Raw genomic sequence first — 15644 nt, 5'->3', positions numbered from 1 at the left:
GTGCGTGTGTGTGTGTGTGTGTGTGTGTGCCCACCAGGCGGGGGTTGATCATGGGTGTGTGGAACTCCCACACCTCGGTGGGTAACATCCTGGGATCTCTGATCGCGGGCGTCTTCGTGTCCTCGGCCTGGGGCATGTCCTTCATCGTCCCCGGAATCATCATCGCGTCCACGGGCGTCCTTTGCTTCTTCTTCCTGGTGGAGAGTGAGTCAGCCTTCTCTTGAATACGAGGCCCTAGAAGCCGACGCTCATCTGACTTAATTTTCGGTGCTCTGTTGACCCAATTTTGACAGTTTGTTCTACTTTTTGTTCTTAAACGCATTTCAAGTTAGTTTACTGAACTTAGTTATCTGTGTTCCGACGAATTCTTCCCCCAAATAAGTTCCTGTACTTAATTTTCCTAAGGCAACGTTTCCTCCCTTTTTTAAAGTAAAGTCATGAAACACGTCTCAGAGTGACGGCGTTTTGTACGTGAGTCACTCCGCTGCTGCATTTGAGATTAAACATTGTGCTCGGCACAATGGGTCATTGTCTGACAGTTATGGCCTAGATAACGTTGTTTTTGCTTTGTTTGAGGGAGAAGTGAGAGAGATATGTGTGAAGGGTGTGTCTCCAGCCCAGATTTAGCCCTGATAATGACACTCCGTGAACACTTCCTCTATCGCTCTGCCCTGCTTTTCTAATATTCTCATTTTGACGCCAGTCCCGTAATTTACGCGACAGTCTTGCTGCAACATGATATATTTTATAGAAATGGATTTGAGCATTCTATATTTTTCTTCTTCACAGAACCTGAAGATGTGAACTGCAGTCTCCCTCAGCACCATGTAAGATCATTACAAAAACCCCAGTTGGCTTCCGGCGATTTCCACAACATGGATGCGTCTAGTTCGGGATGATGAGCTGGATGTGTGTGTGTGTGTGTGTGCGTGTGTGTGCGTGTGTGCGTGCGTGCGTGTGTGTGTGTGTGTGTGTGCGTACGCAGGAGAGCGGCGAGAAGCAGCCCATCGTCCAAGGCGTGTCCAGGAGCGAGGAGGAGATGTTCAGCGGGCCCAGCTGTAACTCCGCCTCCCCCAGCAACCCCCCGGAGGAACACGCCCAGGCCATCGGCTTCTGCGACGCGCTGAGGATCCCAGTGAGTCAGTCTGACCGCTCCCGTCAACTCCGTCTGACCGCTCCCGTCACCTCCGTCTGACCGCTCCCGTCACCTCCGTCTGACCGCTCCCGTCACCTCCGTCTGACCGCTCCCGTCACCTCCGTCTGACCGCTCCCGTCACCTCCGTCTGACGCCTGCCCGCCCTGAGACACACAATACACTTTACATTACATTACAGTCATTTAGCAGACGCTTTTATCCAAAGCGACTTACAATAATTGCATTTTACGTAGGTAGTCAGTGTTCTACTACTCACCAGAACTCACAAGTGCATCTCCTTTCTAAACAAGCACCTTAGAGCATCATCTAGTGCTAAAGCCAGAGTGCAAGAGTGGATTTTTACTGTTGAATTCATCTTTAGTTGCGATTCCTAGTTAAGAAGCCAGAATGAAGATTGAGGGGCGGCTGTAGCTCAGTTGGTAGAGCGGGTCGTTCAGTGATTGAAGGGTTAGCGGTTCGAATCCCAGCTCCGACTGTATACATGTCGAAGTGTCCTTGAGCAAGACACCTAACCCCAAATTGCTCCCAATGAGCAGGTTAGCACCTTGCATGGCAGCTACCGCCATTGGTGTGTGAATGTGTGTGTGAATGGGTGAATGAGAGGCCATTGTAAAGCGCTTTGAGTGCCGCTAAGGTGGAAAAGCGCTATATAAGTGTAGTCCATTTACCATTTACTAGTCGCTGTTTTCTGTGTCCTGCTCATGTTGTTCTCACCCTGCAGGGCGTGGTGGAGTTCTCTCTCTGTCTGCTGTTCGCTAAGCTGGTCAGCTACACCTTCCTGTACTGGCTGCCCCTCTACATCGCTAACGTCGGTTAGTAGCGCCAACGACGCACACACTCTCACCCTCGCCCTGCGTCACTCCCACCCTCGCCCTGCGTCCGCCAGCTAAAGAACGCGTCATATCCAAAGCCCTGGACGTTTACCGATCTGTTTACCATGTTTTTTTTCTGATCTGTCGCTTTTCTCTCCTCAGCCAATTTCGATGCCAAGGAAGCCGGGGACATGTCGACGCTGTTTGACGTGGGAGGAATTGTGGGTAAGATGTCCCATACGCGTTACAGACCTCATGGGTTTATATCATTTCTACAGGGAGCAGTCTATAGACTGACAACTGAATGTTATGCAACTGACTACTGTAGCCGCAACAAGCTGTTGACGTAACAAGGCATAGAAATAACAAATATAGATTTTCTAAATCAACGAGTCCTCATCCGCTTCAGTGAATTTGTTTCACCACCTGCTACAGATAGCATTCATCTTCCACACATCTATCCACCCAAGGTTAAGACAGGCCACTCCCTTATAGAGTTCCTAGAACTGCTCTCGTCCTCTCGTGTGTTAAGAGTGTGTGTGTGCGTGTGTGTGCGTGTGTGTTTGCAGGGGGCATCGTGGCCGGGCTGGTGTCCGACTACACTGGTGGCAGAGCGTCCACCTGCTGCGTCATGCTAATCTTCGCCGCGCCGATGGTGAGTGTGGCGTTCTCTAACCACGTTAAAACCACAGGCTCCCCTAACGCTCACCAGAAAGATCCCAGTATGTGTGAACGGACCTTTAAAAACCCACGTCGGTCGTGTAAATCCAGTCACACACGTGGCGTAAATGAGGTGGAATCCTCCACATGTCTGGGTTTGAGTTGCTAAATGTGAATGAACTTGATGAACTGTCATTCGTGTAACTATGAAAGGGCGGCACGCTCTGCTGAGTCTTCGAATATTTCACGGTGGAGCGTTAGGTCCTTGGCGGAGGGGTGTCAATCCGTCACAGCATGGCTCGATGTTTTCTTTCGGGTTAGCGTTTGGCTCCGGGACACGTGAGAGAAGTGATATGCCGTGATGATGCAATCTAAGTGTTTGTTTTTGCCCGTGTCGCAGCTGTTCCTGTACAACCACCTCGGACAGAACAGCCTTGGAACCACAATCGGTAAGATTATGTTTCTGTGACATCACTAGAGAACAACTTCAGCGTTTACGCCATAGCCTCGATTCAGGAAACTAGCCTTAAACTAAACGTAGTTGTACAAAACTCTTAATTGTGGGGCCGCAGTGTCCCAGCTCACTGTAGCGCGTGGTGTGTGTGTTCCTGTTGTGTAGATATGATGTTATTGTGTGGTCCTGTTGTGTAGATATGCTGTTATTGTGTGTTCCTGTTGTGTAGGTTGTTATTGTGTTGTCCTGTTGTGTAGGTATGCTGTTATTGTGTGTTCCTGTTGTGTAGTTATGCTGTTATTGTGTATTTGTTGTGTAGTTATGCTGTTGTGTGTTTTTGTTGTGTAGGTTGTTATTGTGTGTTTGTTGTGTAGTTATGCTGTTATTGTGTGTTTTTGTTGTGTAGTTATGCTGTTATTGTGTGTTTTTGTTGTGTAGGTTGTTATTGTGTGTTTGTTGTGTAGTTATGCTGTTATTGTGTGTTTTTGTTGTGTAGTTATGCTGTTATTGTGTGTTTTTGTTGTGTAGGTATGCTGTTATTGTGCGGAGGTCTGGTGAACGGCCCCTACGCCCTCATCACCACGGCCGTGTCTGCTGACCTGGTAAACACCTCCACGACCCCCCGGCATGCTGGCCTCACATGATGACCCCCCCCTACCCTCAGCCTCTCACACACACACTCTGGGACAGATAACACACACACACGTGGCCCCCACATTCCTCCTCAGCCGTCACGGCGAGCTGCTTCCTCTTCCTGGTTGTCACTTCCTTCTCACAAGTCCATGGATTAGACAAACCGGGCGAAACCGGCTTATCAACTGTTTGTCGTCTGGCTACAGGGGACTTTGAGCCGTATTGATTGTTGGGTATTATTCCCCCTCGCAGGGAACACATGAGTGCCTGAGAGGAAACTCCAGAGCGTTGTCCACGGTAACAGCCATTATTGACGGCACGGGATCAATAGGTATGCCAGGATTGTCTGGGAGGGAATGGAATGTTCCCGAATATTGTATGACACCTGTATTTCATAATCCAGTTAGATCGTTTCTGTGGCGGCTTGTTTATGGTTGTGAATAGTCAGTAAATGTATACCTCACCACGATATGAGTTATCATGTGATATACATATTCATACATGGTGATATTGAGGTTGATGTAGGAATGTAACGGGTCTTTAAATGGCTGTTGTTTCGTGACTGTCCACTAGGTGCCGCTGTAGGCCCTCTGTTAGCTGGCCTGATCTCACCCACGGGATGGAACAACGTGTTCTACATGCTGATTACTGCTGATATCCTTGCCTGCTTGGTAATTTTACCATACATTTTTCATTGTATTGATTATTATTTAAGGAATTTATGCCACATGGACACATACATACTTAGAAAATAATATTAGTTATGCAATGAATGGTATTAAAGTTTTCCAAACACTATATTAGATATAGTGTGTGATGAATTAGTTTTGTTGAGTTTATAGGCACTTAGGACACGGTGTTAACCCATCTGTGTGTGTGTGTGTGTGTGTGTGTGTGTGTGTGTGTGTGTGTGTGTGTGTGTGTGTGTGTGTGTGTGTGTGTGTGTGTGTGTGTGTGTGTGCGTGCACATGTGTGTTTTTCCAGTTGCTCTCCAGACTGGTTTACAAGGAGGTCAAGGGTTGGTGTGGATACGCCCCCAGACTAAGAGGGTGAGAGGAACCTCGACCTATCACAGCACAGCACACTGCATGACATCACCTCATCATCTGGACACTCCGTTCCTGGTCTCGCTAGTCTGTTGAAAAGTGAAACGTTTTGGCGGAGTTGAACTTTAGCAGAATGGACGGAGATGCAATCATCGGTTTAGCATGTGAGAGTAACAAAATCTGTTTAGTCTCGCGCCTGAATTTGGATATTAATGATGTCCAAATGTATATTGAACGTATTGCACTCATTTTATATCAATTTTCTGACGGACTTGTGTGGCCAGAGCCTTAGATGGGATAAAACCCTAAATAATATCAATGCTTCATTGCAACATGTCTCTTCATGCCTGGGATAAACCATGAGCCATAGTTGAGACATAGTTTATTACAGGTACACTAACTAGTGCAATGCCCGTTCAAAATGCACTTCCCAAGACATAGTTGCGTCCCGCCTTCCATTATAGTGTGATATAGCTGGCTGCACTTGCCAGTACTCTTGAGAACTGAATAATTACACAGAAGACATCTAACTGTAGAAGTGTTTGTGCTAATTATGCTTATTAGCTCCAGTCTGCTGTCTGGAGCTAATTAGCATGAGAATGGCTAAAGTTTCACAGCGTAAACTATACAGTATAGCACCATAAAACACTTGTACACTATTTCAAAACTGAAATATTTAAAAAGTCCCCCATGGAAAGTGTTAGATGTTTTTCACAGTGTTGTAGCCAAGATGGAGACAACAGACAGAGAGTGCTGTATGTTAGTCTGCCTGTATCAGCTGCTGCTAGCCTGTAGGTGCTGTTCTGTACCTGTAGGTGCTGTTAGCAAGCTAGCCAGCCGTGTTATGACGCTGTGAAGGAGACAGCGCCCTCTGGTGGCAGTTTCTTGGGTCCTTGCCCGTTAACACATGCCCGTGCCCTTTGGAACCGATTTCTCAAGAAGTGGCGATCCAAAACAACTCGACACACCGCCGATCAACTTCATACAGCGCATTTGTCAAGCAAATCAGGATACAGACGCGTGCACGGAAACAAGCACAGTTCCCGCCTTTATTAGGGAGATGAGTGTGTCACAGGTGTCACTGCATCCCTCGTCACTATGGCCTCCACCCACACCAGGTTCAGGTCTCAAGTCCTCTGACTTACGAAACACACATGACCGCTTCTTATAAACACCACTTTAGCGAGCCACTGAAAAACTAGAGATTCGACTGCGCCAGTGGGTGGAGTTTATATTGAGGAGCGAGTTTAACCAATTCAACTTGGTTACAAGCGCCTCCATGACATCACTACGTAAACCAGACCAGCTACTTCCTAACTCTCTAGCTAAAGCTCTCCCCCATCACTGAACCTGCTGTTTCAGAGTGGGCTGACTAGGTCTCTCTTGAAGAGATTTTCCAATTAATCTCAACCAAGCTGGCGAAAAACATCTAATTCACACAAATTAGATAAACGTTTCTTGGAAATGAGCCATTTAGAAAGACTTTTGACTTTTGAACGCAGGTCTGAGCTATAAATATGCAGAGCTCTAAATACGGCTCTTCGACGCGTTCAAGTGTTTTCACTCGGGTCCAACGATGCAGTGAGGAGCCCAACTCAGCGCCTGTCTTAAACGCAAACACTTCAATGAAAATACAGGCTATTTTTAGTTATTAGCAGAAGTGATCAAGCGTGATGAGCATGAGAGTGGCTGCATCTTCAGCTTTTCTACATGTCTGTTGTGATTCCTCTGGGGATTGAGACTGGTGTGAATGGAAGATGGATGAAAGCTCGATTACTTCAATCACATCCGATCTCATCCTTATCAGCTGTGTTCAGAGCACCGAGACAACCGTCCATAATACAGCAAAGATCAACAAAATAAATCAGCATTTATTAACTATTACTTTCTATGTTTGGGTAAATCTATGCTAACGGTCAGAATATTTGATCATCGGTCCCATTCTGAAACGGACTCGTCTCCCTTTGTGTTCCAGATTCAAAGAAATCTGAGGGCTGATCCTGTCCATAGATGGACCACAGACAGACCACGTCTGGACTACAGACCCCATCTGTCCATAGATGGACTACAGATCGTCTGCTGCGAAGGGTGCCAAAAATAAAAGAGCCACCTCGGGACTAACGTCTGGCGAACAAAACCAACCCTTGAATGGAGTGTCGTACGAAACCTCAATACACTTGAAGATCCTTTCATCCTGCAGCCTTTAATGGGCCGAGCCCGTCAGCAGCAGATTAAAGGAATTGGAAGAAGGAGTGAGGGCTCATTGATATTCTGGGACTAGATGAGACTGGAAGTCCTTAATGGTCCTGAAGCTTTTTTACTATTTTAACCTTAAAAGGAAAGCTTTTTTTTAATCAACTAATGCATCTACCCATTCTTGGTTTGTGTCTCTTTGATCTTCTGCCATTAAATTGTGTACATATTCAATCTTACTGATGTCTCTATGGCTCTGGTTTGTTCATGTGCCGGTAAGGTACTTTATTGAACATTTTAGTTGTTTCTTACCAGGTTTAATCTGCGGGGCTGGTGAAGTGAACATGTGTCAAAGAATTTCCTGACTGCATGTGTGTTTTTGATGATGATATTGCTTGTAATTCCAGGCTGATCCATGCTGTTTGCACCATTAGCCTGGGTTTGCTCATTTTGATGCACGTCGGCCATTTTGTAAACAGTGTGGACCGGCCAGGAAAACTCAACATGCAATATCAATATCTATATCTATATATACATACATAATTATATATCAATATATATATATATATATGTCAGTGGGAGGAATTTAAACGGACATATCTTGACATGGGAAGGTCTCAGAGACAGGGTTTGGACTGGCATAAAGCTCTCCACCTAACTAATGCAGCGATACCAAACGTCCTCGCGTGCACGTGCATGCACACAGAGCCATGAAATGCATTCATGGGCAGAAGTCTGTGCTCTCCGAGCATTTGTAGTTAAATATAAAAACATGCACTAAAATAAGACACTTGATAAAAAAAACAATGAACTATTAAAAAGTGTTTTATGTAATACCAGAGGAACTTTTAAGTGTCAATAATTAATTTCCTACCTCTAGATGGCAGTAAGAGACTTGTTTACAAATGAAAGACTAAAATGTATAATGTCTACGTTTAAGGCACGGGGGCAGAGCAAAGTTACAGGCCGTAATTTGACAACACAGGCAGAAATGCTGGAATAACAAGGCGTGGCGACCGGTAGGGATGAGTCATTGGAAGTAGGACACTATTAGGACGCTATGGCTCAAGGAAACAATCTGATATCAGGTGGTTTTAATTAATTTTGACCAAATGTGAATAAAATCAATGATTGCAGCTTTAAGTGTCGTGCGTTAATCCAGCACACCTGTAGAAATAAAGCACACCCCTCCAGCCAATCAGAACGGAGTATTCACCCAGGCCGTGATATAATGTTTTATTATGAATGGAGGTTTCACTGTGACACCTGCTGTGTATAGGCTAATTCTCATTTATCTCAGGGGATTGAATAAGCATGGCCAAACCAAACCTTCAAAACTAATAGAGACTAATTAATTAATTAATTAATTCCACTATCTCTTCTGTCCGTGATCAGGATGCAGCTCTAGCAGGGAGGACATCAAAGAGCCAAGGGACCGCCTACTTCACCGTAGTAACCGGCCCCTGGCAACAGCAGAGGTGTGTGAACCTGGAACATAGAGACCATAATAATAATAATAATAATAATATAATAGATAGATAGATCCCTGTCTTTAGTTACAGTAGCTACTTCCCTGTGATACTAAGTGAGTGATCAACGGCCTAACTGTGTTCTTTACTGTGTGTGAAGTAGCTTCATAGTGTAGCTAAGCGGCTAGCGACATCTAGAGGACAATAAAGTTATTGCAGAGGGGAAAACCTGACGTGTGCCACTAAATGCGTGGACGTTTCTATTTCTACACAAACACAAAGGACCTTTAAACCAATGATGAGCAGTTCTAGCCAGTCTTGGATCATGGGCGATATTCAGCATGCAGAAAAAGACTGTCTTGGACTGCATTTTGTCAACACTATCAAGATTCAAGACTCCTTTTATGTGTCACGTAGGCTATGGTGTAAGTCACAGTGACACGTTGCTGCCGGCTCCAAGATTATGCTACAGATAAACTCTAATACTCAATTTCCAAATTACACATTTACAAGTTACAAACTTACAATTTACAAGTAAGATGGGATGGGATAGATAAAGGTCTGGATGGATTATGTACGTGCTATATATGGATATGAATGGATAAATAGATAACCCCATCTAATGAGTTTCAAATTAGGAAGCTAATTCGGTGAGACCACACACACACACACACACACACACACACACACACACACACACACACACACAGGATAATCACTGTGTAATTATGTAATCCTTTGAAACTTGTTGCCATTTGACCCCTCAGCAGATGGGGTTTTACAATCCCCTTTTCTTTGGATTCACCCCGTTCAAACTTTGACCTTGTTTAGAAGTGCACCAAAAACCCAACTCAATACTGCATATTTCATGTTGTAATCAGGTGCTTTACCCACTCTTAAATACTATACTGGGTACTGTTTTCATCTGTATCACATGCATGTTACACCTTTTCAGTAACACAAACATTAATCAGTATTTTACCATAGTGTGCAGCTCACTGCAGTTGCCTTAGCTAGTCTTCTGAAATCTTACTTCCTGATACTGGTACTGTGGCACTGACCTGTCATTTATATGCCACTGTTATGAAGGAGTTATAGATGTGCGTCTATGAGTACCAACAATTCACCTCTGTAACCCTCCTTCCCCCCCCCCCCTCCTCGTTGGAGACCCCCCATGGGGGTCCTGATCCACGGTCGAAACACGTCATCGGCCTGGGGAGCAGTCTCCTTTGAGTTTTGGACATCCGTCATCCTGAAACGGCTTCATCCCTACTCAAGTACTAAGACTTCCTGTGGCTCTGTCCATCACTTCCTGTGGCTCTATCCATCACTTCCTGTGGCTCTATCCATCACTTCCTGTGGCTCTGTCCATCACTTCCTGTGGCTCTGTCCACCACTTCCTGTGGCTCTGTCCACCACTTCCTGTGGCGATCTGGTACCATGGTCAGTTGAAGAGAGAGAGCATAGGCCTAGAGGGATTCTCCTCAAGACGAGATGCTGTACTCACATTTACCTCATCCGACATCTATCACCTGAGATAGGCCACTGTACCACCCTATCCACCATCTATCACCTGAGATAGGCCACTGTACCACCCTATCTACCATCTATCACCTGAGATAGGCCACTGTACCACCCTATCTACCATCTATCACCTGAGATAGGCCACTGTACCACCCTATCCACCATCTATCACCTGAGATAGGCCACTGTACCACCCTATCTACCATCTATCACCTGAGATAGGCCACTGTACCACCCTATCCACCATCTATCACCTGAGATAGGCCACTGTACCACCCTATCTACCATCTATCACCTGAGATAGGCCACTGTACCACCCTATCTACCATCTATCACCTGAGATAGGCCACTGTACCACCCTATCTACCATCTATCACCTGAGATAGGCCACTGTACCACCCTATCTACCATCTATCACCTGAGATAGGCCACTGTACCACCCTATCTACCATCTATCACCTGAGATAGGCCACTGTACCACCATATCCACCATCTATCACCTGAGATAGGCCACTGTACCACCTTATCTACCATCTATCACCTGAGATAGGCCACTGTACCACCCTACCCACCATCTATCACCTGGGATAGGCCACTGTACCACCCTATCCACCATCTATCACCTGAGATAGGCCACTGTACCACCCTATCCACCATCTATCACCTGGGATAGGCCACTGTACCACCCTATCCACCATCTATCACCTGAGATAGGCCACTGTACCACCCTATCTACCATCTATCACCTGAGATAGGCCACTGTACCACCCTATCCACCATCTATCACCTGAGATAGGCCACTGTACCACCCTATCCACCATCTATCACCTGGGATAGGCCACTGTACCACCCTATCCACCATCTATCACCTGAGATAGGCCACTGTACCACCCTATCTACCATCTATCACCTGAGATAGGCCACTGTACCACCCTATCTACCATCTATCACCTGAGATAGGCCACTGTACCACCCTATCCACCATCTATCACCTGAGTTTGTCATGAGACATTTTTTCCAAATCACGGGCCTTGTAAATCAAAGTCATGACCAAATAGGGAGAAAGGTTTTATAGTAAGCTATTTCAACTTAGAGTACAGTTGTGTGAAATGTTGAGTTTAATGAAAGGACTCACCTGCTACAGTTTTGACCGGTTAGCCTACATTTCTGCACAGATAGGCTATTGCACATCTTGTTAAACTAGCATTCTTATTGAAGATTTTGGTAAATCGTGTCCTTGTGTGTGTGTGTGTGTGTGTGTGTGCGTGTGTGTGCGCGTGTGTGTGTGTGTGTTCTTCCAGACAATGCAACCTTGAATGGTACAGTTTTGCCTGGCGGGCCTTTTCCATCTTCACCATTAAGTCACTAGAGCAACTGAGCCAGTGTTATCTAGGCCTGTGTAGCATCAGCCCCATCTGCTGGACGGTTTTGAAACTGCAGCAAACATTCCACTGGATTTATGGTCGTTATGCGGTTGACCGTTTACCATCGACCAGGCGCCAAACAGGATAGATAGATATAGATAGACATATACTTTAATAAGACATATACTTTAATAATAGACATTAAATAAAAGCCACACAAGATAAAGCCATTATGTGTGTGTGTCACAGTGTTGAGTTTCATAGACGTGTAAACTTAAAGAGCTATATATCTGAGTTGATCATTACATTTGTGAGTGTGATGATTTTGGCCAAGAAGAAAGAAAGAAAGAAAGAAAGAAAGAAAGAAAGAAAGAAAGAAAGAAAGAAAGAAAGAAAGAAAGAAAGAAAGAAAAACATTCTATCACATCAAATATTTAAAATCAGTAGGCCCTATATATATATATAGAGAGAGAGAGACGTATTATTTGGGTGTTTGAACCACGGCCCGTGTTCCTCCTGTGTTGCCCAGTGAGTGGTGGCTTGGCTGAGCAGCCCTGAGCCCTGACCCTCTCCTCCCTCACCCCCCCCTGACCCTCTCCTCCCCCCTGACCCTCTCCTCCCTCACTCCCCCCTGACCCTCTCCTCCCTCACCCCCCCTGACCCTCTCCTCCCTCACTCCCCCCTGACCCTCTCCTCCCTCACCCCCCCTGACCCTCTCCTCCCTCACTCCCCCCTGACCCTCTCCTCCCTCACTCCCCCCTGACCCTCTCCTCTCTCACCCCCACTCCCCCCTGACCCTCTCCTCCCTCACTCCCCCCTGACCATCTCCTCCCTCACCCCCCTCTGACCCTCTCCTCCCCCCTGACCATCTCCTCCCTCACCCCCACTCCCCTCTGACCCTCTCCTCCCCCCTGACCATCTCCTCCCTCACTCCCCTCTGACCCTCTCCTCCCCCCTGACCCTCTCCTCCCTCACTCCCCCCTGACCCTCTCCTCCCTCACTCCCCTCTGACCCTCTCCTCCCTCACTCCCCCCTGACCCTCTCCTCCCTCCCTCCCCTCTGACCCTCTCCTCCCTCACTCCCCTCTGACCCTCTCCTCCCTCACCCCCCCCTGACCCTCTCCTCCCTCACTCCCCCCTGACCCTCTCCTCTCTCACTCCCCTCTGACCCTCTCCTCCCCCACTCCCCCCTGACCCTCTCCTCCCTCACTCCCCCCTGACCCTCTCCTCCCTCACTCCCCCCTGACCCTCTCCTCCCTCACTCCCCCCTGACCCTCTCCTCCCTCACTCCCCCCTGACCCTCTCCTCCCTCACTCCCCCTGACCCTCTCCTCCCTCACTCCCCCCTGACCCTCTCCTCCCTCACTCCCCCCCGACCCTCTCCTCCCTCACTCCCCCCTGACCCTCTCCTCCCTCACCCCCCCCCTGACCCTCTCCTCCCTCACTCCCCCCTGACCCTCTCCTCCCTCACTCCCCCTGACCCTCTCCTCCCTCACTCCCCCCTGACCCTCTCCTCCCTCACTCCCCCCTGACCCTCTCCTCCCTCACTCCCCCCTGACCCTCTCCTCTCTCACCCCCACTCCCCCCTGACCCTCTCCTCCCTCACTCCCCCCTGACCATCTCCTCCCTCACCCCCCCCTGACCCTCTCCTCTCTCACCCCCACTCCCCCCTGACCCTCTCCTCCCTCACCCCCCCCTGACCCTCTCCTCCCTCACTCCCCCCTGACCCTCTCCTCTCTCACCCCCCTCTGACCCTCTCCTCCCTCACTCCCCCCTGACCCTCTCCTCCCTCACTCCCCCCTGACCCTCTCCTCCCTCACTCCCCCCCGACCCTCTCCTCCCTCACTCCCCCCTGACCCTCTCCTCCCTCACTCCCCCCTGACCCTCTCCTCTCTCACCCCCCTCTGACCCTCTCCTCCCTCACTCCCCCCTGACCCTCTCCTCCCTCACTCCCCCCTGACCCTCTCCTCCCTCACTCCCCCCCGACCCTCTCCTCCCTCACTCCCCCCTGACCCTCTCCTCCCTCACTCCCCCCTGACCCTCTCCTCCCTCACTCCCCCCTGACCCTCTCCTCCCCCCTGACCCTCTCCTCCCTCACTCCCCCCTGACCCTCTCCTCCCTCACTCCCCTCTGACCCTCTCCTCCCTCACCCCCCTCTGACCCTCTCCTCCCTCACTCCCCCCTGACCTCTCCTCCCTCACTCCCCCCTGACCCTCTCCTCCCTCACTCCCCCCTGACCCTCTCCTCCCTCACTCCCCCCTGACCCTCTCCTCCCTCACTCTCCTCCCTCACTCCCCCCTGACCCTCTCCTCCCTCACTCCCCCCTGACCCTCTCCTCCCCCCTGACCATCTCCTCCCTCACCCCCCCCTGACCCTCTCCTCCCTCACTCCCCCCTGACCATCTCCTCCCTCACCCCCCCCTGACCCTCTCCTCCCTCACTCCCCCCTGACCCTCTCCTCCCTCACTCCCCCCTGACCCTCTCCTCCCTCACTCCCCCCTGACCCTCTCCTCCCTCACTCCCCCCTGACCCTCTCCTCCCTCCCTCCCCCCTGACCCTCTCCTCCCTCACTCCCCCCTGACCCTCTCCTCCCTCACTCCCCCCTGACCCTCTCCTCCCTCACTCCCCCCTGACCCTCTCCTCCCCCCTGACCCTCTCCTCCCTCACTCCCCCCTGACCCTCTCCTCCCTCACTCCCCCCTGACCCTCTCCTCCCTCACTCCCCCCCCTGACCCTCTCCTCCCTCACTCCCCCCCCTGACCCTCTCCTCCCCCCTGACCATCTCCTCCCTCACCCCCCCCTGACCCTCTCCTCCCCCCTGACCATCTCCTCCCTCACCCCCCCCTGACCCTCTCCTCCCTCACTCTCCTCCCTCACTCCCCCCTGACCCTCTCCTCCCTCACTCCCCTCTGACCCTCTCCTCCCCCTGACCATCTCCTCCGTCACTCCTCTCCGACCTGATTTATCACCCAAATGTCTCAGTCCAGCATTCCACCCCCGCTGAAGACACCCTCCACACCGAGTCACGTTTCTCCCTGCTCCCCTCTTCTCCTCGTCCACCTCCGCCCTTAAAGGAGTAGTAAAGGGAAAAATCATGTTTAGCCCTGTTTAGCCATATGCAATGGTTCAGATCAAATGTTGGCAAAAGCACCTTTGAGAAAGTCTGATAATTGCTCTAGCACCGTTTAGGTCATACAATGGATGTGGGTGGGCACCGTGAAAAATCATTCAAAAACATGTTAAACTCTCTGTTAAACTCTTCAAAGACAAGAAGCTCACCGAGGGGTTAATTGGTGTCCGTTGGTGTTCTGACATCAAATTCACTGCAAAGTATGAATCCTGTAGGGTTTTATTGATCATTTTATGAAATCCATTGACTTGTATTGAAGCGACCGTTGTGTGTAGATCAATCCGCAGAGGGGATTCAGGAAGCGGAACTACTTACGGTAGCTATTGTTATTGTTTATGTTGCTAGGCTACCTAGTTTGCAGACGGTTACACACGTATGTGCTGCGACTAAATAGTTCTATGCTAAATATTTTAAAAAGCCTTTCCAGATGAACTAGAATCTTACTTTATGGCGAATTATATGTCAGAACGCCAACTAACACCTCGGTGAGCTTCTTGTCTTTGAAATCGAGAGTTTAACATGTTTTTGAATGATTTTTCAAGGTGCCCACCCACATCCATTGTATGACCTAAACGGTGGTAGAGCAATTATCAACTTTCTCAAAAGTGCTAGTTTTTTCAACGTTTTGATCTAAAACATTGTATATAATCATAAATAACCTTAAAACAGGGCTAAACATGATTTTTCCCTTTACTACTCCTTTAAGATGTCCTGCTTCTGTCAAATGTCTTCTCTTTGCTCAGTGACCGGGTTGAAATCAGGACTTAATTTAAACCTCAAGCTTTATTGTGGTAATAGTTGATGAGGTAATAGAACTGCAAGCTTGCGTATCATGTTACTCCCCCTGCAAAGCCTGATGGGTAATCTGTTGGACAAACATCCACAGGATGAATTAACTCACTCAGTTAGTCACATGAAGACCTGCTACCACTTCAGTCGTCCTCGCATCATAATGAAGTTTGATTTCAACACAGTTCTAAAGAGAAACAGTGCTGACGGGGAAAGTTTATGCCTCAAACTCCCTGAGCATAAGAGGGTTGCCTCCACCCAATGACAGATGACCGGTGTCAGGTCAGGTGACACAGACATTCTCGTTGATCCCTTATTTGGGAAACTGTGTCAACCTGATCAAGTGTGTGTGTGTGTGTGTGTGTGTGTGTGTGTGTGTGTGTGTGTGTGTGTGTGTGTGTGTGTGTGTGTGTTGATT

The 15644-nt window shown here is 48.7% G+C and overlaps 1 protein-coding gene across 1 annotated transcript in view; it reads left to right on the top strand.

The window, feature by feature from the left end:
* slc37a2 (solute carrier family 37 member 2) overlaps nucleotides 1–7187 on the top strand; it is a 12424-nt gene extending 5237 nt beyond the window's left edge. Inside the window, exons 7-18 of the mRNA XM_084444230.1 lie at nucleotides 38–204; nucleotides 790–827; nucleotides 986–1135; nucleotides 1878–1968; nucleotides 2131–2193; nucleotides 2538–2623; nucleotides 3029–3077; nucleotides 3611–3684; nucleotides 3968–4046; nucleotides 4289–4386; nucleotides 4700–4764; nucleotides 6737–7187. Coding sequence (XP_084300356.1) covers nucleotides 38–204; nucleotides 790–827; nucleotides 986–1135; nucleotides 1878–1968; nucleotides 2131–2193; nucleotides 2538–2623; nucleotides 3029–3077; nucleotides 3611–3684; nucleotides 3968–4046; nucleotides 4289–4386; nucleotides 4700–4764; nucleotides 6737–6752 — 976 coding nt within the window. The 3' untranslated portion in view covers nucleotides 6753–7187. The remainder of the gene's footprint in view (nucleotides 1–37; nucleotides 205–789; nucleotides 828–985; nucleotides 1136–1877; nucleotides 1969–2130; nucleotides 2194–2537; nucleotides 2624–3028; nucleotides 3078–3610; nucleotides 3685–3967; nucleotides 4047–4288; nucleotides 4387–4699; nucleotides 4765–6736) is intronic.
* Nucleotides 7188–15644: the final 8457 nt, after the last annotated feature.

Source organism: Borostomias antarcticus (genome assembly GCF_949987555.1).
Source record: "Borostomias antarcticus genome assembly, chromosome: 1".
Taxonomy (NCBI): domain Eukaryota; kingdom Metazoa; phylum Chordata; class Actinopteri; order Stomiiformes; family Stomiidae; genus Borostomias; species Borostomias antarcticus.
The sequence above is the reverse complement of the archived record's forward strand: the minus strand, read 5'-3'. Positions and strand labels throughout refer to the sequence as shown.